Source organism: Protopterus annectens, chromosome 3.part1 (genome assembly GCF_019279795.1).
Source record: "Protopterus annectens isolate FY-2018-M chromosome 3.part1, PAN1.0, whole genome shotgun sequence".
In the NCBI taxonomy this organism is placed as follows: Eukaryota; Metazoa; Chordata; order Ceratodontiformes; family Protopteridae; genus Protopterus; species Protopterus annectens.
In genome coordinates this window covers 729,696,225-729,722,761 of record NC_056732.1, presented here as the reverse complement: position 1 = coordinate 729,722,761, position 26,537 = coordinate 729,696,225, and the positions used below count along the sequence as shown (strand labels likewise).

General features: G+C 40.3%; 1 protein-coding gene across 4 annotated transcripts in view; it reads right to left on the bottom strand.

Annotated features, from left to right (window-relative positions):
* The window catches only part of RIPOR2 (RHO family interacting cell polarization regulator 2), a 3,249,967-nt gene that overhangs the window by 139,720 nt on the left and 3,083,710 nt on the right, over positions 1-26,537 (bottom strand). For all 4 annotated transcript variants that reach the window (XM_044067082.1, XM_044067083.1, XM_044067084.1 and 1 more), the window contains one exon: positions 1,347-1,437. In XM_044067082.1, the coding sequence (XP_043923017.1) occupies positions 1,347-1,437 (91 nt within the window). The remainder of the gene's footprint in view (positions 1-1,346; positions 1,438-26,537) is intronic.

Here is a 26,537-nt window from a genome sequence, read left to right as displayed (position 1 = left end):
GGGGAGGTCAATTTCTAGAGTTATATAAAACACTACTTCTCTGAGCTAGCAGGACTGACCTAAGATATACTATTATGGTCCATGGTGCTAGATTTAATTTTGTGTGGTTTAGACCTGTGAGGAGGAAATGGTAGGACAGTTAATGGGTGGGTCAAATAAATAAAGCTTTTTTTCTGACATCAGATTGATTACGCAGGTCTACACTCCTTTGTATTAGCAGTCATATGCTTTTAAGGACTGTGCCTTCAAAATCTCTCTCATCTCTCAAAGCTCTCAACTGTCTAGATTTTTTGCCATATTTTTGGTCTGTTCTTTTTAAAATTTGTGGTTTTCTGGCTAATCATTGAGGATTGACAAACATTTGGATTTCAGACTTTATATCCTTCTGAAAATGCATGCTAACACAAAATCCTTTATTCTAGCAACATTATAAGTTTATAACAGCAATATTCAAACTTTGTCCCTATTTTTGGGCCTTTGTCCTTCCCTTTATTTTTGGCTTTGTCCAGACTTTTTTGTGCTAAGAGGTTGAGAGAGACGTATCTCTTCCCTATTAAATTATTTTCAATACATCTTATCAATCCAATTATCCAAAATACAGTACTACAGAATGTCGATATATTCAATAATTATGGCTAGCTCAAACCATACTGCTGCATATTTGCTAGACATCATCAGCTCCCAGGGCTATACTGTACAAATCACTTCAAAGCTGTTACATTTCACACCAAGAAATGCATCTCATCTTGAAAGTTCCCAAAGCGTACACACTGGTTATTGGTCCTCTAGTTTGTCTGTCGGTGCTGTCTTGTATTCTTAGCTGGTAATAAGGTCATGCAGTCTACAAGATCCATCAATTACCCCCTCCTCCTCCTCCCTGCCCCACTACTAAGATATATGTATAGTGCAGTGTATTTTATGATGCTGTCATGAGTCGCTGTAAAAACTCTAAGGCTTGCTTCTCATTCAGTACCTTAGAAAGACTTACCTGTCCTTTTGCTTTTATTTGACAGTGACTATTTTGTTTTAATCTTCTGACTAGGAAGGCATGCTGAGAGCCCTTTGCTGAGTGACCTTTGAGCAGAACTGGCTTGATTATTGCCACACATTCTAGACATAAGGCTGGTAGGATTTAAACTTCTCCAGCTTTGTAGTGTAACACTTCAGTATGCTATAAACATTCCCCAAATCTTTTATGGCTCTAGGATGTAGGGAACTCCTTACAGACTTGTCTTTAACTGATGCTTTCAAGTACATTCACTTTTTTCTGTGCCTGAGAAACCTGTAAATAAATTAGAAAAAAAGCATGCATATATACAACTGACAACCTCAAGACTATACCTTACCCAAGGACAGAAGTGTGCTTGCAGCTATTTGCCTCAGCTCTTCATTATTAGATTGGCATAGGTAAACCAACGGTTTAACACTTTGAGTAGCCTGCAGGGAAAAACACAGTTACAAACTCTGATCAAATTCTGCATATATTAGATGATTACACTGAGGACACACATGGAATCCCCCCAAATAAAAGAAAACATATCTTCCAGTTTAGACAGGTTATCTTCATTCGTTATATTAATACAAGCTGCCAGACTGTTTTTGGCGTAAACATTACGTTGTTGCTCTTATGCCCACCTGTCATCAAAGTCAAGAACAAACTTGTTTAACTGAAGTGCACCTGCCTTAAGCAAGCAGATGTTGTACAGACCTCCAGTAATGTTTTGTCTGGTTTGGGATATTTTCATAAAGAAACGTTCATCTAGCATGCAATGTGTTTCCAGTTGGGGCCTTTGTTAACATCATCTATTACATACTACCGAGAAGACCCAAGACAGTTATGACTTATTCACTGAAACAAGCTAAGCTAGTAAATCTGGCTTGAAAGACAAATGGTTCAAAGCACAGCTTTATATTACTATCATGCTCATTATTTGCTGTCTTTTGTATCCCTCTGATTTTCCATTCACTATGCTCTTGCTTAAAACGTTAAATCAAACTGCCACTTAGCATCACTTTCTCCACCTTTAGAAAACAGTTTTTTACAGCATTTTTATGTCAAAACTAATAATATACTCTACCAAGCCTTAAAAAACTAGCTTGCATAATTTTTTTGTTGTTTAAAGAACTCCTTGAATATTATCTATTTTAACTGTTCTGTTTTAGGGTCCAAGACATAGTTCATCACAAAATTAATTTTAACATCTTTGTAGCTCTAGCACTAATGGGCCTGAAAGTGACTCCCCAAAACACAGCTAGCTGTTCTGAAGTAACTCTAGATACATTTCCTGCAATATTTCAAGTGAATAGCTTCCCAAATCACAACCTCCTTACTGTTTAGTTGCAGATAAACTATTATGCATTCTAGATTGCTTAGATAAATTTCATGTCTACATATCTGTGTAGCAGAAAGTATATTTAGCTTCTTAAAATTTCCAAGATATAACAGTAAGACTTTTGTGTCATCCACGTATTGAGTTGTTCAGACTTTTTTCAACCTTAAATAAGGCTTGATTACACAGGCAAATAATCCCCTGAATCACATGCCTTAAACCATGGCTATGTATTTGTTCTAACCTTAGATCATCCACTTATGAATTAATTACATCAAATATAATGAAAGTTGAAGTCCGTTACTCCTGCACTAAAGTAATCCAGAACTTGGGAGTCAAAGGCTCTACAAAAATGCAGGCAACCCTTTGCCCAATGGAGCAAACACGTTAAAAGGAAGATAGTTATACCTATATATACTTTTACAAGTCTATATCAGAACAAGTCTATAAAATGCATGCTTCCAGCAAAAAATTATACAATCCAAGTTTCCATCACCTTATCTACTGCACAAGTAATAGTTAAATAGCTATATGTTTTAGGAGACCAGCCATTGGTCTTTTTTATTTTAAATGCTGGCACTACTACAAAAATACTAAGAAAAAGGAATGAGTTAATAAGTTCATAGGTTGCTACTAGGCTAATGACCACTAGGGTTTTTACAAGCTTAGCCATCCATCCCAAACCCATTAGGATCATAAGTATCATGGGCATCTATGAGGGGGCATGTTAGTACAGAGAAGGGATTGGGGGGGTGTTACTTAGGATAATACTTTTCTTATTGACTGTCTCTGTCCATAAGGGACATGGGGCTAGACTGGGGGTAAATTTACGATTTCCCCTCTAATTCCCAAGGTTTTATTTGAATAGAGTCAGGGACAAACTGTGATTTACATGAATAGGAAGTCTGTTCCATAGCATGGGGATCCTTTGGGACATGCATCTCTCTCTCCAGCATGTTCTGTTTGTCACAAGCAAAGTTCAGATCCCCTGGATCTGGAGTTTCCTGTGCCATTTGTTTTTCAGCAAATGCAACAGATCCGTCAGGGCTTGGTCTGAGGAAGCCCTGAAAGTCAGGCAAAGATCTCCTCTCAGCAGCTTTTAAGAGACTGAATACAGACACAGAGCCTTTAGGCGATCAGTGTAGGACATGGTATTCATGCCCTGAATTCTCCTGATGAGAAACCTTTGTGGGTGTTGTAACTGTTGCAAGCGTGCGGTTAGGTACATGCCAAAGGGAGCATTGTACTCACTGATAGGACTGATAAGGGCCAAGTAGAGTGGTACTATAACTTCCTTGGACCTAGATACCATACCCTTAGCTATGTATTGGTAAAAGGTCAGTCTGCTGTCTACATGTGTTCCCCGGTCCCTTACTACTTGGTCGACTCTTAGGGGGTGTTTTATCGATGAAATACTTACCTTGGGTTGATAGTTTCCCAAAGGTCATTATAAAGCATTTTTGACATTGAGTTTTAGGCCATGGCTTTGGCACCAGTCTTTTATCTGTGTTAAACTCTCCTGCAAGATGTTGGTGTCCTGGGGGGAATTTATAATATTTCCAAATGTATGGTCATTTGTGAACTTGGTCAGCCAGAGGCTTTGAACATTTGACTTGACTTCCAAGAAGTAGATGCCAAACTGGAATGGGCCCAGCACAGAGCCCTGGGCTACTCTGCTGATAACTGTTCTCTTGGTGGAGGTGGTCTCACCAATCCTAACTTTGTGTCCTGTCTGTGACCCAACCAGCAATCCAGTGAGTTATGAAGGGTTTTAAACCTAGCTCAGAGAGTTTGTCAACAATGCCTGAGTGGGGTATTGTACTGAATGCCTTGGTCAGGTCAAGATATGCAGTATGCACTGTTTATCCTCATCCGTTGCCTTGAAAGAAGTCTACCAACTCAAGTAGGCATGAACTTCCCTTAAAGCCAAATTGGGATGAGTTTGGTGTCTGTAGGTTGCCAATGTCCTTGTTTATCATTTTTATGATAATTTGTTCCATGGTTTTGCATATTAAGCTCATTAGACTGATGGGTCTGTAGTTCCCTTAGTCAGTTGATGGTCCACCCTTGTGGAAGGGCATGATTGTTGTAGTCCTCCACTCACTTGGAAAGAAGCATGCTTCAAGACTGTAGCTGAAGAGTGCCTCAAGTGGTCCTGATAGGTCATATTTTATACTGTTCAGGAGGCAACTGTGGATGCTGCTGGGACTCACAGAGGTGCTGTTCTTGGATTTAGCAAGTGGCGTTAACACCAGGTCCCTGCTAACGGTGGAAAATTTGTTGGAGGGGATTTCACTCAGAAGATCTGGGTGGTAAAGACTGAGCTGAATTTATCAACCAGATTTGCTATATCATCCTGATCGGTGAAGGTTGCATCCATCACCACCAGTTCAACACACTACTGTGTGTTACATTTAAGGTTACAGATATTGCTGAAGAAGGCCTTGTAATTGTCCATAGCCTGCAAGGCTATCCTGACCTTGATGCTGACCTTGTTGGACTTTTAGACCTTTTAGTTTTTTTGTTTAGTTGTATAACTTTTCTTTAAGGAAGTTGATCTTCCTGATTTTGGCCATGGGTTTTTCTTTTATTATATACTTTGTTTAGGCAAGGACTCCTTCAGTAAAGTTTGTTTTAGTGTTTGCTTTAGGTTTACTTCTGGTAGGTATGGCAGCTTCTATGCAACCATTCGCATGTTTATACAGGGACCCTGTGAGTAATTCTGCATAGGAAGATGTGGCCTCGAGGTTTGGGAGAGTCTTGAATTTTGACAGACTCTCACATAATAGGATATAGTTTGCCTTAGAATAGTTCCTAATTGGTACTAGTCTAGATGGGTTTTCTGGGTTAATTTTTATTTCAAAGGAGACAGCTTAATACTGAGGACATGACACGGGAGGAGTGTAAAACTCTCTTGGTGAAGGTAGAATGCTGCTCAAAAGCAAGGTTCATTACTGTCTGTGAAACATATTCTCACAGATCCATTATGTCTCTTCATATACTCCAGTGAGGTACATCTCAGATCATTTACACCCACGTGGACTATGACAGAATCATACTGGTACTTGGGGTGCAGTGACTTGAGTGAGTACATAATATTGAAGATCCTGGCTCCAGATAGGTAGATAACCATTATCTTCTCTTTGTCTAACCTGGTGAGTGGGGAATCTGTGTCTTGCTCAATGGAAACCCCAATGACAACAGTATTTTGTAAAAGTGTATGCTTGCCTTATGGGCTTTGCTCTTGGGGGACCATTGAGTGCAGGCTTATGTGAGATGTTTAGTGTTTGTTTTGGTAATTGAAGAGCTGTACAGTTCATTTTAATGTGCAGAAATATACATTTATACAGAAAAAAACATCATTAAGTAATCACTCAGAACAAACAGATTGCAAGAAAGAAAATACCTGCTCACAGCTAAACCTTCTCCTAGCTATCTCCTAACTAAAAAAATATTGAGCATTAAAGTTATACTGAATGAATTTCTAGAGAACATCGCGGTCAGACAGATATGTGTAGAAATAATTCAGAGGTCTGTATACCATCAGCTCCAGTGTTTCTCTTCCTTTGACCACTTTATACAAGTAAGCTATTTGACTTATCCCTCTCCTGCATATAGAAATCATAGATGCAATTAAACAGATTTCACATTTACATGCTAATAATTTTGCTTTCCTGCTCATGGCTGGCCTATTGCCTTATGGAGTTTTTCTAATTTTGCTTTTACATCTTTTACTTTCTTGACTCAGGTGTAGTCATAGATGATGTAATCATGGGGTGGAACAATTACAATTTCTGTTTCATGTATCTGCAAAACATTTAACCTCCTGTGCATAAGTGCTGTGTTTTCCAACATAAGGCAGTTACAAACTTCATATACTTTTTCAGACATTGCACAGAAAAAAATCCTAAGTTCTCATATCTTTTCAAACCACTGAAAAAAAACACATTTTGTATTCAATTACATATTTTTAGTTTACCTGCTGTAGGTCATATAAGGCTTAAGCACAGCTTACAGACCTATTACAGTCTACATAAAAAATAATGACAGATTTTCAGACACCACGTTTTTCCCCCTATCCAGTCCTCAAACACATTTTCTTGAGACACCCTAAAATAATTACAGTTGAGATGACAGTGTGGTCTTTTGGTAGACTACACTGTTCCCTGTTTTGACAGGCCATCTGCACTTGCATTAACAACACCTATCCAGTCCTGAAGCACATTTTCTTGAGACACCTAAAAAAATAGTTGAGATGACAGTGTGCTATTTTGTAAGACTGCACTGCTCCCCGTTTTGACATGCCATCTGCATTGGCATTAGGAGCACTGCTCCCATGCAGGACAGTCATGTTATAGGACTGCATAGCTAAACTATAGCAAGAGCTTTTCCGTTTTGCCCACCTACTCTGCATAACCTCATTAAATGCTAGTGGCCTGTAACCACTGATAGCTTTCTGCCATATGGGCAAGGTTGAAGCTTTTATAGAGCCCAAAGTATGTGCAGACATTGATTTCCTAAAACTGCATAAGATTCCTCCCTGAGTTGAAATCTCCTGCTGGGATACATATGGTATGCTCTTCTCCCTTTAAGGAAAGTGAAGCACTCACCTTTTGGTTTGAAATATTTACCCATACAATAAAGTCTCCTCCAAAGTAAACTTCGAGTCCAAACTGGCCACATCTACTAAAGACAATCATAAGGCTTTCTTCACATATGTCCGCAGTCTCAAGGAAAGTACCCAGATCTGCTCAGAACTGGGGGTCAAGGACACCACATACACAGACCCTGTAGATATAGCCACAACCTGCTGGCAGACAGGTTCAGTGAAAACGTCACTCCTCTGTCCCCCCATCAGTAAAACAGGACAGCCCCAGTACTTGCCCTCCTCCTCCCATTATCTCAAGGGAGCAAGTCATCACTGCCCTCGCAAAGGCAAAAAATACAGCCTCCATGGGACCCGATAACATCCCAGGCTGCATCCTACATGAACTCAACCAGGAACTTGCAGCACCATTAGGCACCCTATTCAATGAAAGCCTGAGTACCAACTTTGTCCCAGCCAAGTGGAGGACAGCTACTATCATCCCTTTGCACAAAGGTGGAGCGTCCACCAATCCAGGAAATTATAGACCCATCAGCCTAACTAGCCTGATCTACAAGGCCATGGAGCAGATCATCATGGACCTCATTAACAAGAACATTGGCAACCTCCAGACACTTGATCCCACACAGTTTGGTTTTGTAAAGGGGAGGTCATGCCTGTTAAATTTGGCTGACTTCTTTGAGACAGTCACCAAGGCCATAGAAGAGGGGAAGATGGTGTGCACCTCCTACCTTGACCTAGCCAAGGCCTTTGATACTATTCCCTACACAGGTATAATAGATAAACTCTCTCAACTAGGCATCAATTCATATGTTATCAGATGGGTAGCAAACTGGTTTGCTGATAGAACACACCTAATCAAAATAGGGGAAGCCACCTCAAGTAGTAGACCCATGACAAGTGGTGTACCTCAGAGATCGGTCTTGGGGCCTCTGCTGTTTGGGTTAAACTTCTCAGAGGTGCAGGCCAAATCTAGTGGGTAATGGCTGACGAAGTTTGCAGATGACTGCAAGCTGGGTGCTGTCATCAATTCCCCTACTGATGTGGACATCTTCCAAGAGGGTCTCATCCAAACAAACGACTGGTGCCAGAAATATGGCTTCAAACTGAATACCAAAAAATGCATCATCATCCCTTTTGGGGAGAATGACATCCCCACAAATTATCACATTGATAATAAGGCACTAAACATGCAATTAATCATGAGGGATTTGGGAACCCAGGTTGATAGCAAACTGACTTTTGACCACCATATTGCCTCCATTGTACAGAAAGCTTTCTACATGGCCCACCTCATTAATAAGGTGTCTCATCCAGGGGCGAAGTGGTCATAACATCCCTGTATTCTTCCCTTATGAGACCAATTACTGAATACAATGCCCCTTTTGGCATGTGCCACAAAAAAAGACATGCAGCAGCTGGAGAGACAACAGATTCCTCACCCAGAGAATCCAGGGCCTCAAACATCTACCCTACACAGACAGGCTAAAAGCCCTGTCGCTCTACTCAGTCTTCTACAGACTCCTCAGAGGTGACTTCTGTCCGACATACAAAGCAATCTCAGACCCCACCCTGATGGGACTGCTGCATATGCGTAAGTCAAACTCCACTCGAGCAACCCACACACGAGACCTTAACCTTATCTGTGACATCAGTAGGACTTGTTGCTGCGACAGATGTGTGTCCCAGAGACTCCCCCTTTTGTGGAATAGACTCCCTTCTCCATGTAAAGCAGAGTACCTCATTAAACCATTTTAAGCACAACCTGGATAACTGGATGGGAAAAGAAAATAGGGTTCCTATTACTACATCAAAAAGTGTAAATGTTGAATGGCCTAAAGGCCGAAAATGCCAGACCTCAATATGCTTTATGTGAGATCACAGTACAGTGAAGACTGGAATATTTGCCCTTTCCACACTGTAGTGCGATCTCGGAGTTGGTATATATATATATATATATTTAGCAGGGAGCATGGGGAGAGTGAGTTCGAGGTCCAGCATTTTCGGCTTTTAGGTCGTTTGATATTTGCAGTTTTCAATGTTCTAATATAGATCACAGAAAATACACCCCTGGGATTCCATCTATGTCCCTGCAGGACACTGCCATATGGTGCAGACTTGTTGGAACATGGGCTAAATTTTGGCTAGGCCTATTTCAGTCAAGTCTTGCTAGCACAGGGGATCTACTCAAGCCTACTTTAAGTGTTCAAAATGCCTGCTCACTGACTGGAATACACATTCTATGACCCAAATAAGCTACTTCTGTCATTTCCACCTAACATTTGCTGGCCTTAATAGTCAACCTTGGCCATCATAGTCTGCACAGCACCTATCTAACATGTTGAACATGGTTTTTGCCAGGTCCAGCTGTAAGATTATATCATCATCCTGATAAGCAACAGAATAACCCTCAACTCCTGCTACAATGCAAACTACCCACCTCCGGCAGGTTGCTGGAGTATTCATCATCCATAACAGCTTATTGGTGAACTCATAAAACCCAAAAGGAGTCTCAAAAGATGACCTATCCCTTGTTGCAGGTTACGGGTCAGTAACCATTGGTCAGATCAATAGCAGTTACACACTGAGCCCCACCGAACTTGTCCAAGGCCTCACCTGTCCAGGGTAGATCAAAAATCATTTGCAGCTCCTTTCTCCCAGTCTGTTTCAATCATTCAGGTACCCACTAAGGGACCTGTCTGATGTTCCACTGAGATCCTATAACCAGATGGTGCTCCACCAGGTAGATACACCCTAGTTTGCCAACATACTTGTTTCCCTCTTCCTGTCATCCTGTCCAAATCTCCTAAACCTGAGTTGGAGATAGCCAATGTGAAAGGGCTACCCTGTCTACTGAGGTGTCAGACTGAGCATTACTGAGGCCTACCAGAAGTTCCTCTCCAGCTTTTACTACTACTACCTAGTACAGACATTGAGCACCTCTCTCTTTTATGGTAGCTCTTCCTCATGTAAACATGATGACATCTGTGATTCTGCCTCTTACCTGTCAACTCTAAATGTAAATTTGAGTACAAGTAGAACACATGTAGTGTCCACACAATAATTTGTTTTAAAAAAGATAAACTGTACAAATGTTTACAAACATTGCATTGTGAAAGTTTATGTGGAGTGCATTTTATTTTGTGTTTTAATAAGTTATTGTATGGCTACTACACTACTACAGAGGATATAAAAAGTGTACACACCCCTGTTAAAATGCCAAGCTTTTGTGATATAAAAAATGAGACCACAATAAATCATTTCAAAACTTTTCCCACCTTTAATGTGACCTATAAACTGTACAATTCAATTGAAAAACAAATATGTTAGGGGAAAAAAAATGTATATATATATATATATATATATATATATATATATATATATATATATATATATATATATATATATATATATAAAAAAGTACAATGTGATGGTTGCATAAGTGAGCACACCCTTAAACTAATAGTTTGTTATGTGTGCACACCCTTAAACTAATACTTTGTTGAAGCACCTTTTGATTTAATTACAGCATTCAGTCTTCGTGGATGCACACCTGCCATCAATTAAAGTGACTCTGATTAACCCCAAATAAAGTTCAGCTGTCCTAGTAGGATTTTCCTGACATTTACTCAGTTGCCTGCTACAGCAAAAGCCACCGTTCACAGAGAGCTTAAAAAGCATCAAAGGGATCTCATTGTTGAAAGGTATCAGTCAGGAGAAGGGTACAAAAAAATTTCCACGGCATTGGTTATACCATTGAACACAGTAAAGATGGTCATCAAAAAGTGGAGAAAATATGGGACAACAGTGACATTGCACAGAAATGGATGTCCTTCCAAAATTGATGAAAAGACAAGACGAAAACTGATCAGGGAGGCTGCCACAAGACCTACAGCAACAATGAAGGAGATGCAGGAATTTCTGGCAAGTACTGGTTGTGTACTACATGTGACAACAATTTCCTGTATTCTCCATCTGTCTGGACTATGGGGTAAGGGTTGCAAGATGAAAGCCTTTTCTTACACAGGAAAAACATCCAGGCCCGGCTAAAATTTGCAAAACAATACATAAAGTCTCCCAAAAGCATGTGGGAAAATGTGTTATGGTCTGATGACACCAAGGTTGAACTTTTTGGCCACAATTCCAAAAGGTACTTTTGGCGCAAAAACAATACTTCACATCACCAAAAGAACACCATCCCCATGGTGATGGCAGTATCATGCTTTGGGGTTGCTTTTCTTCAGATGGAACTGGGAATTTAGTTAAAGTGGAGGGAATTATGAACAGTTCCAAATACCAGTCACTTTTGGCCCAAAACCTTCAGGTGTCTGCTGAAGATGAAGAGGAATTTCACCTTTCAACACTACAATGACCCCAAGCATACATCCAAATCAACAAATGAATAGCTTCACCAAAAAAAAATTAAAGTTTTGGAATGGGCCAACTAGAGCCCAGACCTAAATCCAATAGAAAATCTGTGGGTGACCTGAAGAGGGCTGTGCACAAGAGATGCCCTCGCAATCTGACAGATTTGGAGCACTTTTGCAAGGAAGAGTGGGCAAATATTGCCAAGTCAAGATGTGCCATGCTGATAGACTCCTACACAAGAAGACTGAATGCTGTAATTAAATCAAAAGGTGCTTCATCAAAGTATTAGTTTAAGGGTGTGCACACACAACAAAGTATTACTTTAAGGGTGTGCACACTTATGCAACCAGAGTATTGTAAATTTATTATTTTATATTTTTCCTCTAACAGATTTGTTTTTTTAATTGAATTATACAGGTTATAGGTCACATTAAAAGTGGAAAAAGTTTTGAAATGATTTATTGTGGTCTCATTTTTTTAGATCACAAAAATCTGGCATTTTAACAGGGGTGTGTAAACTTTTTATATCCACTGTAGGTAAGATTGAGAACCCTCTACTTAAAAAAATTTAACCACCACCAGGAATTAATGATTCAATTAGCATTTCTTACATGCTCAAGTTGAGGGTCAATAGGATTTGATTTGGTAATGTGTAATGAAGTAGGCATACTTTTATACCGCCTTGCATTTTTTATATCATGTCTTGATTTTTTTTTTTTACTTTGTATTTATGAGGTTTTCAACTTTTTATTTATTCATGATATTATTTAGGTGAATTGATGATGTTTAGGTAATTTAATACATTTTATTTGTTGATTGATTAATTTTTGCACATGATGTAAGGTAATGTTTTTAAAAGGATGATGTGCATATATCAAATTTAGTTCTGATGAAATCTTGTCAACTATATGGTATGAAAGTGCTCGACTAAACTGATTCAATCATAGGATCACAGGAGATTACTAGACTATCGACCTGGTCATCATTTTAAGCCGGACCATTTCCTCCCAATGTAATACCATCGAAATGCTAATCAATACCCAGGATTGCATTTTAGTGATGATTGCCTATGTCTAGGGTTGTGGGCACTATCCCTGGTAAGAATTTATGGTGACCCATCCACTTGTCCAGGTTCCTCTTGAACAGTGTCATAGAGGTACTCTGTTTCCAAAGACGGGGCACTCACTGGGTGATAAATATGCCCCTCCAGCATGCGCTATTTAAGTTGCCAGCCATATTTAGGTCCGTGGAATGGGTAAGCCCTAGTCCCATTTGATTTATTGATATTCAGCATGTTCATTAGTTTCACTCTTGGATTGCTCTGTAGGCCAGGCACAAGTCTCCCCTAAGAAGTCTATATGATACGGAGTATAGTGACAGGGACTTTGGTCTGTGTAAGGCACATACTGGAGCACCTTGATCTTCTTTGTTAGAAACCTCTGAGGTCATTACAGTTGCTGCAGGTGCTTTATATGGTACATGCCAAATGGAGCGTTATACTCAATTATGGGCCAGGTTAGTGCCGAGTAGAGAAGGGTTATAACCACTTTTGCTCTCGAGGTGATGCCTTTACTAATCAAGTGTGCTACGTGGAAAGCCTTCCTTACTACAGTAGATACATGGTGGTCAAAATTAAGGTTGCAGTTAAGTTGTGATCCCAGGTCCCTTACCACTTTGTGGGTACTTAGGGTATTATTGTTGATTTGACAGTGTGAAAGGACAACAACAGAGTATTTGCTATGTAGTAGTCAACATTACATTGTACAGGCTTTGGGCATAGTTTTGTGGTTAACATAACTCCTTCTATCTTCCAGTAAACCAGTACTTTTAAATGTAACCCACTTCTAATTTCAATTTCCTTGTTAAAACCTTGTTTCTCTCCTGTACACTAATTTTCAATCCAACTCCTTTATTTCTTTCATTATAAATTTTATCTCAGGTTTTTCTTTTTATTTCCATTTTCTTTTAAGTACTTTTTTACTACTACTACCAGAGAAAAGAATGCTTTTATATGCTCTGGTTTATCCATTCTGCCCCAGTTAAGGATAAGAAATTCCTTAGTTAGATATCCTGCTTTACCTCTTATTGCTTTATCTCTTATTTCCCCAATTAACTTTCTCAAAGCTATCTTAAACTGCTGCAACACTCCACATTTTCAAAAAATATGTTCTTGTGTGCTTTTTGCTTCCCTCTCATATCTACAATTTATCTCCAATACTTGGAGGAACATTTTAGATAACTTATCTGGAATATAGAAATACCTGTATAGACACCACCACACACAAATCCTGAATCTCCATGGCTTTCTTGCATATCATGAGGCAACCAATTCTCTTTAGAGTACTACCCACATTTTCACTCCGTTCTAGCCGAACTCGTCTGTTACAGTGGTTCTTTATTTCCTTACATGGTCTATATGCTCTGCTAATTATTTATTTGTAATGAAAATATCTACAACAAGTGGCTCAGCGTTTTGCTGTCTAAAGACCTTTGGTCTAAGTAATTCATATAGTCCTTCGTGGGCAGATCAGATTCTTCCTTCACCCTTGTGCATAATGTTTCTTTCTTCTCTGCTTACTATCTTTTCCAACATACTGTAGGGTTTCTACCATTCTTCCTAAATAATTTCAAAGAATTCTCCATTCCTATTTCTTTACCCCCTATTTTATACCCTATAGGTAGTATTTTCTTTTGTCATGCCTTAGTCTCTTTCATCTGTAACAGCCTTTTCTCAAATTCCTTGATATATCTCATGGTTTTATTCTCACAGATAATCTTCCTCCAAAACTCAAACTTCCCCACCCATTCATCAGCATTTCTTTCTTTTTATTCATCAAGTAGTTGAGCTGGTCTGCTGTCCTTTTTCTGTCATGATCTGGGCTCATACAGCTGTGCACATAAATTATCAACAATCTTAATGCATAGAAGAGGAGGTTATAGTGCTTATTAACATATGCAGCAGACAGAACATTTAAGTATAAAGACAAACTCAGAGCAAAGCAAAAATGTTAAAAAAAAAAAAAAAAAAAAAAAAAAAAGTCGGCCTGAATTCCAAAGTCTAGGTCCGGCGTTGGTTGCTGTTGCCTCCTCCCTGATGTCAGTGCACTAGAGGTATAAAAGATGCAACCGATGCCATTTTCTTCAGTTTTTCTTGCCCCAGATGTCAGGCGCCCCCAAAAGGGTTGGCTAAAAATATGTCAATAAAGCATGCCTGCACCAAGGTAAATTTTTCCTTCATCTGCAAGCAAATACACCACATAGGTTGTATAGAACAGAGAAGTACAGATAAGTTCCAGCAAAGATAAGGGGGATGGTGGGAGGGTAACATGGACTGCAACAGTGAATACACTTGAACATCTACATTTATGGTAAGTACACAACTGTACTATGTTCGTGTTTCACTGTTGCAGTCATTACAATTGGGTTGAATCCCAAAGCTAAGGTTGGGAGGCTGGAGCTAAATAGGATTAGGAGCGGCTATGAGGCCCTGCAGAACTGCAGTGGCAAAGCCTGCCCTGGATTTAGAGTAGAGTGGTAAGTGATAGTGCTTTGTAAAAGTGTGCACTGAACTCCAGGTTGCAGCCTCTAAAATGTCTTTGGTTGGTACTCCTCTGAGGAAGGCTGCTGAAGTGGCTGCTGCTCTGGTTGAATGTGGCCTAATGCCCTTAGGCACTGATTTGCCATGTTGTGAATAGCAGAAACAAATGCAATGGCCTATCCACTTTGAAATACTCTGCTTTGAGATAGCTTTTCCTTGTGATCCTGCAGCATATGCCACTAGTAATTGCTCAGTCTTTCTGAAAGCTTTGGTTCTGTCCAGGTAGAAGCGCAGCTCTCTGTGTATGTCCAAAGAATGCAGAAGTCTCTCACCCTTATTCTGTGGGTTTGGGTAAAAGGTAGACAAATGAATAGTTTAGTTAAGGGCCACACTGGACACTACCTCAGGCATAAATGTCAGGTTTGTCCTCAGAGAAACCCTATCTGGATGGAAAATGATAAAAGGTTCCACAGCCATGAGTGCCTGTAGCTCTAAGACTCGTCTTGCAGAGGTTATTGCTAGGAGCAGAGCTGTTTTCCATGATAAAAATTTTATATCAACTGTAGTGGCTGGCTCAAAAGGAGGCAGGGTGAGTTTTTCCAAGACATAATTGAGGTCCCATGCAGGTATCTCCTTGGACGCCTTAAATTTTTGGCTCCTCTGAGGTACTGCCTTAATAAAGGATGAGAAAAAATAGGTGGCTCTGTATTGTAATGAGCTGAAATGGCAGAGGCATGAATCTTAATTGATGAAAAGGATAGGCCTTTGTCCAGCATCTCAGTTAAATATTGCAAAACTGAGGAATATTTGGTACAGTTGTGTCAATCCCTTGTGCCTGGTTCCAAGCACAGAATCTCTTCCATTTTTCAGCATAAGATTTTCTGGTACTAGGCCTCCTGGCCTCCAAAATAACATCCATCACCGCTTTAGAGAGAGTTGTGTTTTGAATGACTACATTATCCGCCATGCTGCCAGATTTCAGGTCTTGAGTTGGCTGTGCAGGATCTGATTGTTGTGTTGGGACAGTAAGTGAGGAATTTGAGGTAATGTCCAGGCTGGGTATTGAGACAAGTTCCTTAGGATTGGGTACCAGTGCTGGCGGGGCCAGTCTGGGGCAATCAGTATCATTTTTGCTTCTCTTGTCTGACTTTTAGGAGTACCTTGAGGAGGAGAGGCAGTGGAGGAAAAGCATATACTGTTAAGTTTTTCCAGCTGAAAGATAGAGCATCTACTTTCCATGCTTGCTTGTGATAAGTCCTTGTGCAGAATCTCTGTAGTTGGCAGTTGTGAGGGGAGGCAAATAGATTGGGCATCCCCAATTCCTTTGTTATCATGCTGAAGACTTGCGGATCCAATTCCCACTCGTGGGGATCCATGAGGATTCTGCTTAGTTCGTCTGCCAGAGTATTTATCTTTCCTGGCAGGAATTGTGCTTGCAGATGTACTTGGAAAGTCAATGCTGTGCCCCACAGAGTCATGGCTAGTCTGCATAGGGGGTAGGAATGAGTGCCTCCCTGCTTGTTTATGTACCACATGCCTGTAGTTTGGTCCTTCTTTATCAGTAGTTGTCCCGGATGAAGTAGATCCTTGAAGGCTGTCAGGGCATTCTGAACAGCTAGCATCTTTTTGGTTGATTGTAGATGCATTTGGCTTGCGGACCATGTGCCCTGAATACATCTTCCTGCCATGTGGGCCCCCCCAGGCATAATCTGATGCATCTGTTGTTAATATCTGCTTGGCTGTGGGTAAAGCGAATGGCTGCCCCTTGTTGTGGTGACAGGCCTTTGCCCACTATCGAAACTCCTGTTGCAGGCAGGGAATGAGGGTAATTATTGTTTCCAGGCTGTGGCAGTGTTGAGTCCAAACACTTTTTGGATACCATTGAAGTTTCCTCATATGCAGTCTTGCATATGGAATTAGCAGAATGCAGGATGCCATGAAGCCCAAAGCCTGCAGAATTTTTCTTGCAGATAACTGGATTTTTGTTGCCAACATTTTGAAATAAGTAGTCAGCTGCCTTTGTTTGTCTGGCGTGAGATAAGCCATCTGGGCAGTTGTATTTAAGCTTGCACCCAGGAATATTATCTCTTGAGAGGGTACTAGTTTTGATTTCTTTTTGTTTACTGTGTACCCTAGGCATGTTAGTAATCTTTTTACAAACGCCAGATGCTGTAGTAGAAAGTCCTTGTTCTCTGCTTGAATAAGGCAGTTGTCCAAGTAAGGATATATTTGTATTCCTCTTTGTCTGAAAAATGCAATTACTGGAGCCAGGCATTTTGTGAAGACCCTGGGTGCAGTAGATAAGCCAAAGGGCAGTGCAGAGACTTGGTAGTGTATTGAGCTAGCTATGAATCTGAGGTATATTTTGCATGATTGTCTGATTGGGACATGCAGGTATTTTAGGTCTAAAGTCACAAGCCAAGCCTTCTTGCCCAGCATGGGCAGAAGCTGCTGCAGAGTCAACATCTTGAATTTTGGAATATCCAGATATGTGTTTAGAATGGATAGGTCCAGTATTGGTCTCCAGGCTTTGTCCTTTCTGGGCACCAAGAACAGTCTTGAGTAAAATCCTTGTCCCTGCTCTTGCTGTGGTACTTGCTGAATGGCCCTCATGTCCATGAGGGATGAAACTTGCTTTTGTGCCTCTGCCCATTGATTTTTTGGCAGGTCTGGCAAACCGTTTGCCCTTGGCAGGGTGTGAAAGTGAAACCAGTAGCCTTGTGACACTATATCCAAGACCCATTTGTCCTGGGTTATTACGTGCCAATTTTGAGAAAAAAAGTGCTAGTTTTCCCTCCTAAAGGTGCTGCCAGAAGATAAGTGCTTGGCGCAGGCAGAGGGAAGTCATTGGGACTGTTTCCTGTATGGCTGATTTGTCTTCTCCGCTTTTGGAGGTAGAAGTACCCCATTGTTTAGACCTGTATGAGCCTTGGGGCTGGGATCTGCCTCTAGGGCGTCTGTATCTGCCTCTTTGTGGCCTGTCTGACACTGGAAAGGACCAATTCTTTGTAGGCCAGTGCCTGCTAAATCTTGGAAGCTGTACCTGTAAGAAATCCTTGACTGTTTGCATAGATTTAGCTTTGTCCTCAATTTTCTTCAACACCTCTTCTGCTTTAACACCAAACAAGGTATCATGCTGCAATGGTGCATCTAATAATTTTGCTTTAACATGATCAGGCAGATTCTGTTCCTTTAACCAAGCATGCCTCCTAATGACAGAACCCGTAACAGTGGCCCTGCAGGAGGCCTCCAGACAATCAAAACCACATTGCAAAGTATGCTTTCCCACTTGTTCAGCTGCATGCAATAAATCCTGCATTTCTTTGTTTTCTGCACATTCAGAATGTATCATTTTCTGTTTAAGCAGTGACATAATATATTCTGATATTTAAGCATATGAAATTGACAATTTAAAGCCCTTCTGTGGTAGCATTGTCGCCTCACAGTAAGACGCTGTCCGGTTCGATTCTCAGAGCGTCTTCTGCGTGGAGACATGCGTGAATGGGCGTACCTTCGTTGAAGGTTGTGCGTCAGGGCTGGTAACTCGGCACGTAAAAATCAACTACCAATCATTAGCGGACCGGAGTTCCACTGTGGCGACCCCTAACCAGGAAAAGCCGAAAGACACAACATAGCCAAGGTAGCAGAAGTGTAAATATTTTTTCCCCATCTGTCCAGTGCCCTAGAATCCCTGTCAGAGGGGGTAGGGTTTTTTGCAGTGGAAGCCTTGACCCCTTTGGGACCCTGAGATATAGTTTCTGGGTCAGCAGCAGGGTTCTTAAAAAGAAATTTATGTGAATCAGGAACCCTGTAGTATCTGTCGGGCTTAACAGGAGCTGGAGGTAAAGAGTCAGGAGTCAGACTGGACTCTGAAAATACATCATCTACAATGTCTAACACAGGTGGAATAGCAAGGGGCCTGTGCTGAGGTAGTAAAAGGAAGTCTCTGAGCCTTTTCTTAGATTCTGAATAATCTTGGCTCTCCCAGTGGAAATGCTCCCTCATGGTATGCAGAGTTCCCCCAAAAGAGTAATCCCCAGGAGGAGAGGCTGAAGGGATAGGATTCTTCAGCATCAGAATCCTCATAGGGAGGAAGAGAGTATTCCTGATCAGAAGAGGAATCAGAAGAAATGGAAACCTGATCTGAAGATTCATATTCTGTCTCTTGCCTAGGCCTCTTATCAGGAGGGGGATGGGAACCCCTGATAAAAATGTAATTAGGTCTTCGGCCATTTTGAGCATCTGTTTTTTAGGCATGGAGGCCTGTCCATGGGGCTGTTGTACTTGTTTCTTTGTCTTTAGAGGTGCTTTAGTCTTTGCCTTTGAAGCTGAAGTTGTTTTAACATATAACTGTGTAGGCCTGAAAACACCCTCAGAAGCCGATGCCTGCTCAGCGGCTCCGGACCCATCTGAGGGAATAGTGTCCAGGCTTCCAATACCTTGAGTTTCCAGCGGCCTATTCAGCTCCACATGGGAGTCGGAAGCGGCCTGCGGCTCTAAAGTAGCGGGCATCAGGGGCCGTGAAAGCACCTCACTGAGAACCGGTGAACCGGCGACTGGCTTAGAAGAAGCCTCATCATCAGTTTTGGACCTCGGATGCCTGTTCTTTTCTTTTTCTTTGCGTTTCTTTTGAATTGCGGTAGTCGGATGGCTATCAGACGACATAGTGTAATTAAATCTTCTGCCAAAATAGTGAAATGCAAAATCGTACCAATGCTTAATAGTGCGTTGGTTAAATCTAACACAAAACCGGCAATTAGCAACATCGTGATCAGGGCCTAGGCAAGCAATACAGTAAGAATGGAAGTCCTTATGAGGTATTTGCTACCCACAAGAAATACAATTATTAACTTTTTCTGACATCGGTTTGGAGCAAGAAAAAAGTTTCCCCAACAGGGTACTTAGCTTTTAATGAAGACTTTGGATCGGAAATTCGAACACAAAAATCTCAGGAGTCGGCCGACTGGCAGTTGCGAACTGCTTTTGTTTCGGGCACTGCGCAGCAAGAAAGACTGAAGAAAATGGCGTCAGCTGCATCTTTTATACCCCTGGCGCACTGACGTCAGGGAGGAGGCGACAGCAACCGACGCCGGACCTAGACTTTGGAATTCAGGCTGACTGCGGGGTAGCCTGCTAGCAGGATAACCCAATTGTAATGACTGCAACAGTGAAACACGATGAACATCATATCATACCTTTGGTTGGTATACCTATACTCAATGTAAAGTACGCATTTAAAGTGTAAAGCAATGACAATAGTTGTCAACCTCTGTCATGGTACCAGTTGCATTTTGATTCTGAAATTTTTTTTTTTGAGAAAGATTTTAAAAACTTTAATAGTTTCTTTTTTTTTTTGGATTTTAGCAGCCAGGTGGTTCCAGGTTGCATGTCCCAGTCTTGATAAAACTTCTCCAAATGCAGTTTTGAATCATGGCCTAGGAAAGGTTAAATAGCTGTCTTCTGAGCTTCAGAGGTTATACGAGTCGTCTTGTATGGGTAGCCAACTCCTTACTTAGTAATTTTATCACATCTTGTCAATTGATCCCACCACTGGCTTTTGTGTTTAGCTCCTCCACTTCAACTGCATAACCGCTGTGTGTCCATACTCCTCTTAATGGCTTCACTAGTTCTAATATTCTCAGAATTTAGAACAGACTTTTTTCACCCAACCTACTTTACCATACTTCACCGTGCTCACAGCTCATCGTAATGAACTCAACTCATTCCCCATGTTTCTTGAGCAGCCTGACCATTCAACTGTTCTGTACACACTACAAAACCTTCCCCCATCAGTTTCTGTATATGAAGCTTCCAATCTCCTTGTGAACCAATCTCATTCCCTTGCTTACAAAACTCTACCTTTCTTCTTTATTTAGCTTACTTCATGCCGAGACCTTTTTCAGAAGCGTTGATTGCCTATCATCCTACATGTTCCCAATCATGTCATTCATTCATTCTCAGCACCGACTGCAGGAGTTACTTTTGCTGTGACTCTTTCCTTTCTCCTTCCACATGAAAGGGATCTAATATTTATTAAACACCATTATTTTATCAGGCCAACATTCCCTTTTTTCTCCTTTCCTTTGCCTCCTGTCAGAATGTTTTTTTTTATACTCAATAGTTTAAACTCAAAACTTTCAGGCTGAACATTCACTGTTTTACAATCCTGTTTTTTTTTTTTTTTGATACCACAACATTTTGGGTGACACACCAGCAATCACCAATACTCGAGTTACCAAAGACACTGCTTTTGCATTTGTTGCTCGTGTGAAGTGCATAGAATTATTTTGTGCCAGAAGCCAGTTCAAAAACACTGCTGCAGAAGTAAGGAAGTTATTAACCTCAAAGATATTTTGGTATACTTTCTCGACAGAATCTGCAAAGGGCAGTGCTGACATTGTTTTCTCTTCATAGCTACACTTCTTCAAAAGGCAAGTAGTCTGTATTTCTAAGCATGTGCTGTTTTACATTCCTGTCAATTGTCCCTCTTAATCCCTCCCAAAACTAGCAATTTTTTTACACTTAATGATAACAATTACATTCATAGACTTATTTTACTTTAGAAAATTTATATTAATTCACATTCATTTTTTTCAGTGTCTCACATTAATAGTACTAGTAGTTTAAAACTGTCCATGTGTCCTATTTCTAGATTTGTCCCGGATTCTGTTGAGATTCATCCCTCGTTTATTTATTTTTATTTATTTATTTTTGCTGGGGGGGGGGGGTGACACACCAACAAAGTTAGGTATTTTTCGAATTTTTGACACGCTGAACCCAAAAAGTTCGCCATCACTGCTCTAATTCATATTAACAAAAAGAAAGAGGAAAAAATACGCTGCAGTTACATAAAAGTGCTTAGTTTTTCTTTTTAAGGGTCACTCCAACAGCCAACAACTGACCTTCTGATCAACTTGCTTCTTCCTGCACAATGACCAAGTGCTCAGAAGACCTAGATTCCTTCTGGACTCACCTTCTTTGTACATTCTTTAACCTTACTTCTCTCCATCATATGTAGTTGAAATAAAGGAAAGGGTTTTGCTGGCATTCTCTCCCACACAGCCCTGAATCATTCTTCTGTATTTCTATTTGTGACAACTCTCCTTTCCACTTCCCTTTTTTTGTCCCCTAGTTCCTCAAATTTTTTGTCCAACTCTACCACGGCTTTCTGTGGTTTTGAGTGCATCTTAAGACGCGTGGGGCAATATACCCTCAACAGGAGTGGATACATTAGTTTGACATGGAGGCATATTACCTTACATTTCTAAATAGCTGGGAGAAATTATATTTTTCTGGACCATGTCTGAAATGAGTAATCATTTTCTGCATATATCCATGTGTCACTCACTTTATAAACAGTTCCTCTCTTCCACAAAACTGATCACATTGGGAGTAGGACCAGAACTTCACTGTAAATGGCCTGGACAGTGTTCTGGATACAGTGAATTGGAGATTAAGTATGCATGGACTCCCCACGCAAAGGGTTTCCTGTGGAATAACAGTGTAATCAGCCAGGCACATTTTCATGATGCCCATAATATTATCTCCTTCCACGCTCTCCAGAATAGCTGCAACTTTATGTTTTTCCTCTGTGGTCCATCTTCCAGGTCAGTTTGTCTTTCATTTTATCCTGGATCAGTTCAGACTCTATTAATCTTTCATTAATCTTGTTCTCAGCGTGTTGAGCATGTCTGAGTGGTGGGTGAGTAATTCCTCCATCTCTTGTAGTTTCTTATTGCTTGCCACAATCTATATTCCTGCTGGGTGCCACTAGCTCTAAGCATTTAGAAATGCATTTGGTCTAATTTGGTGCCCAGTGATGTTGAAGCACATCCCACTGCTCCTTCCATTGCCCCTACTGTTTCCTGCCATTCTGGCAAAGTCCTCATCTCCCTGTCCTTGTTCACCACTCTTTTGAGATGGATTAACTTTGCAATTACTTTTGTTTTTGGCTTTCCCAGATAACACAATTTGTGGCTCTATTGCACTGATTACCATTTTTAGTATTCCTTATTCAGCCTGACAAGAGCACTCGTTTTGACTGCCTTCTCCCTCCACTACACCAAAAGTCTTATCTTAAGCAAACTCTTAAGGTAACCCAAAATACTCTTGCATCCTATTAGGAGAATACTAATAGCATCAACACATTTTTCAAACTCTGACAGAGCCCTTGGAAATAGCCTACAAAATTCTGATTTGGTGCAAAATTGTACTATTTTACCATCTACATCCAACACTCAATCAGTTAAATCATTACACAACAGTTCCAAATGTACTTTACAAGACAACAAATCATCTTTAAATTCAAAATGAACTACCTGTCTTTATTCAGTCTACAAAATATAACTGTTACACTTCCTTATGATGAACTTGGCATGCACTTGTTCTTTACTGTGTCTTATATGCAATGGTAACATTAATTTGTTGAACGAATAACATTACCTTAAATTAATCTGTCTTCTCATATAAACATATACTGTTTCATTAGTGACATTAATACAGAGGTCATTAGTTGTGCCTGAGAACCCTACCTCCACTCCTCAAAAAAACTGTCCAGTTTTACAATGAAAAGCAGAAGTCTTCTACCCACAATATTGAGATAAGCACCTTTCTTGGCAGTGAAAACCGAAATATATGGAATGGTTTGCTTAACTGGTTAAATTAAACTGCTTTGGAATAGTCATTCTAACACAAAAATTGTAGCTCCCTTCATTAATAAAAAGTTAAATTCTATCTAGATTTATACCTCAAATGGGAAAAGCCTACAATATCCATCTCAGAGTCCATATCTTTAGCTAAATAGATTACTCCACAGAATTCTTATTGCTAGTGATAGTCAGTGTTGTTGGTTAAGAAGTTTACAACTTACTCAGTTTATTAGACTGATGTAAAATATGCCCCATAGTGATATAAACACTGTTTTTGGAAGACGTTTTCATTGCCAAGGTTTTACATCAAAATGAGCTTCAGCACAATGTGTTGTGTGAGCCAGTGGTATGTTTTTTGGGTTCTCCTTTCACTGTGGTGGGACTGTGGACTTGGTATAAACAATTTTGGTGAGTGGGGGGGGGGTGCAGGAAGGCTTTCTTATAGGTCTTTCACAGCTCACCCCATCTCACCATTTTGAAATTAATTTATCAGTGAAAGGTGAGAAGAAAAGAGGACAGTAGACAGCTTGTAGGCAAACCCACTGAAACGGATGGCAAAGAAAATTATGCATTTAATATGCAGGTATAAAATTAATATGACATACCACAAAATGAGGAATGGGAAGAAAAAATGTTACCCGAAGAAGTAGGCAAATTGGAAATGCATTAACTAAGTGAAGGTGACAAATGGCTGCCAAACAAATGCAAAGAAGGGAAATGGATAGTGCAAGTGTAATTTTGTTAAAAGCAAAAAGTTATCAAACATGAAGTATGAAAGTTGCTAGTATACAATTGCTGTAAAGAAGTAAAATCTAAATTAATATATTTACAATATGCAAGATTATTGCAAATAAAAAATAACTGTTATCTATTTGTAGGGAAGGTAAATAACACATAGTTTTGGAAAAGAAGCATGTTCTGCTATAATCCTTTTTTAAAAAATTATGGCATATCGAGTATTAGATGTTATAATAGGAATACCAGGCAAGAAAGTAATTTGTGATTTAAAAATCAAAAACAAGGTGCTGAGAATAATAGTAAAGGCACAGTACAGTTTTATCAAAGGCAGATCATGCCTACTATCCTGGTGGAGTTCTTTGAAAAGGTCACTAAAGCTATCGATGAGGGCAAAGCAGTGCACACTGCCTACCTCGACCTGGCGAAGGTGTTTGACAATAAATACTGTACATGGGCATTGTAGATAAACTTACAAAATTAGGCATAAACCCACATCAGCCTATAGATGGCCAGTAAGCTTACTGACAGGACAGATGAAGTTAGGATAGGTGAATCCACCTCCACAAAGAGGCCAGCCACTAGTGGAGTCCTAAAGGGATCGGTGCTGGGGCCTCTCCTTTCCTGCATTTACTTCTCTGATGTCAAGGCAAACATCAAAGGTCTCTGGAAGACCAAGTTTGTAGATTTGTGCAAATAAGGCATGATCACTGAATCCCCTAAAGTTTTGCTACTAGTAATAGTGAATACAATATTAGTAAGTTGTTAGGGAACAATGAAGGTGACAGATAATAGATGGAATAAAGTTTACAGTGTTTATGAATTATGTAGCTAATACTAAGCATCTGCAAAGAACAGATCAAGGGAGTAATACTGAAGTTTGAAGAATGTTTAGGTTGTTTGAGGCTGTGTTTGTATGTGGATAAAACAAGAGAGAGTGGGTATATAACTGAGACAGTGAAGTATATTTTTCAAGAAATAAGAGTGTGCTAGGAGTTAGGTCTTGAAAGCAGGAGGTATGTATAAAATGTTGGGAAGAAGTAATATGGAAATAATAAAAAAATGTGGTTAATTTGTGGAAAACATTTTATTTATTAACATTTGATTACTGGGAAAGTCTGACTGGGTAGAAACCCATTTTCAGTGGAGGCCCAGGAAGAAAAGCTCCAAATTATTACAACACATGTTAAGAACAATAATTTTACAGTCTTCAAAACTAAAACAAAAACATCTGCAGTTTAAATAATTATAACAAATTGGACATAATATAAAAACATTGGTTAAGAATCAGTACAAGGTATATGGAAGTTTGGCATAATGGTTACAGTATTTACTTTACAGACACAGAGTGCAGGGTTTAAGTCTCACATACGGCTAGCTTAAAATGGCCTGTAAGGGTAGTTAGCCTATAATTAATCATAGGAAGTTACTAGGCTATTGGCTGTGAGGCCCTTACAAGCCTAGCCAAAAATTTAGGTCATGTTCCGATCAGTCAACACCCAATGCCCCTGTCCAGCAAGGACACAAGTGGAATTCCAGGGGTGTATTTTCTGTTCCCCATCCAGTTATCCAGGTTGTGCTTAAAAAGATTAATGAGGTACTCTGCTTGACATGGAGAGGGAGTCTATTCCACACACGGGGGAGTCTCTGGGACACAAATATGTCCCACCTACAAGTCCTATTGAAGTTGCAGACTAGGTTGAGCTCACACATCTGGAGCTTGACTTGCGGATATGCTGCAGTCCCATCAAGGTGGGGTCTGAGATTGCTTTGTATGCCAGACAGAGGTCATCTCTGAGGAGTCTATGTGAGACTGAGTAGAGGGACAGGGCTTTTAGCCTATCTGTGTAGGCAGATGTTTCAGGCTCTGGATTCTCCTGGTGAGGAACCTCTGTGGTCTCTCCAGCTGCTGCATGTGCTTTGTGAGATACATGCCAAAAGGGGCATTGTACTCAATAATGGGTCTTATAAGGGAAGAATACAAGGATGTTATGACCTTTTTGTCCTTGGATGAGATACCATTACTAATGAGGTGGACCATGTAGAAAGCTTTCCATATAATGGAGGGAATATGGTGGTCAAAGAGTCAGTTTGCTATCAACCTGTGTGCCCAAGTCCCTCACAACTGATTGCGTGCTTAGAACCTTGTTATTAATGTGATAATTTGTGGAGATGTCACTGTCCCCATACTGGATGATGATGCATTTTTGGCACAGTTTGAGGCTATGTTTCTGGCACCAGTCATTTGTTTGAGTGAGACCCTCTTGGAGGATGTCCACATTACTAGGGGACTTGATGACAGCGCCCGGCTG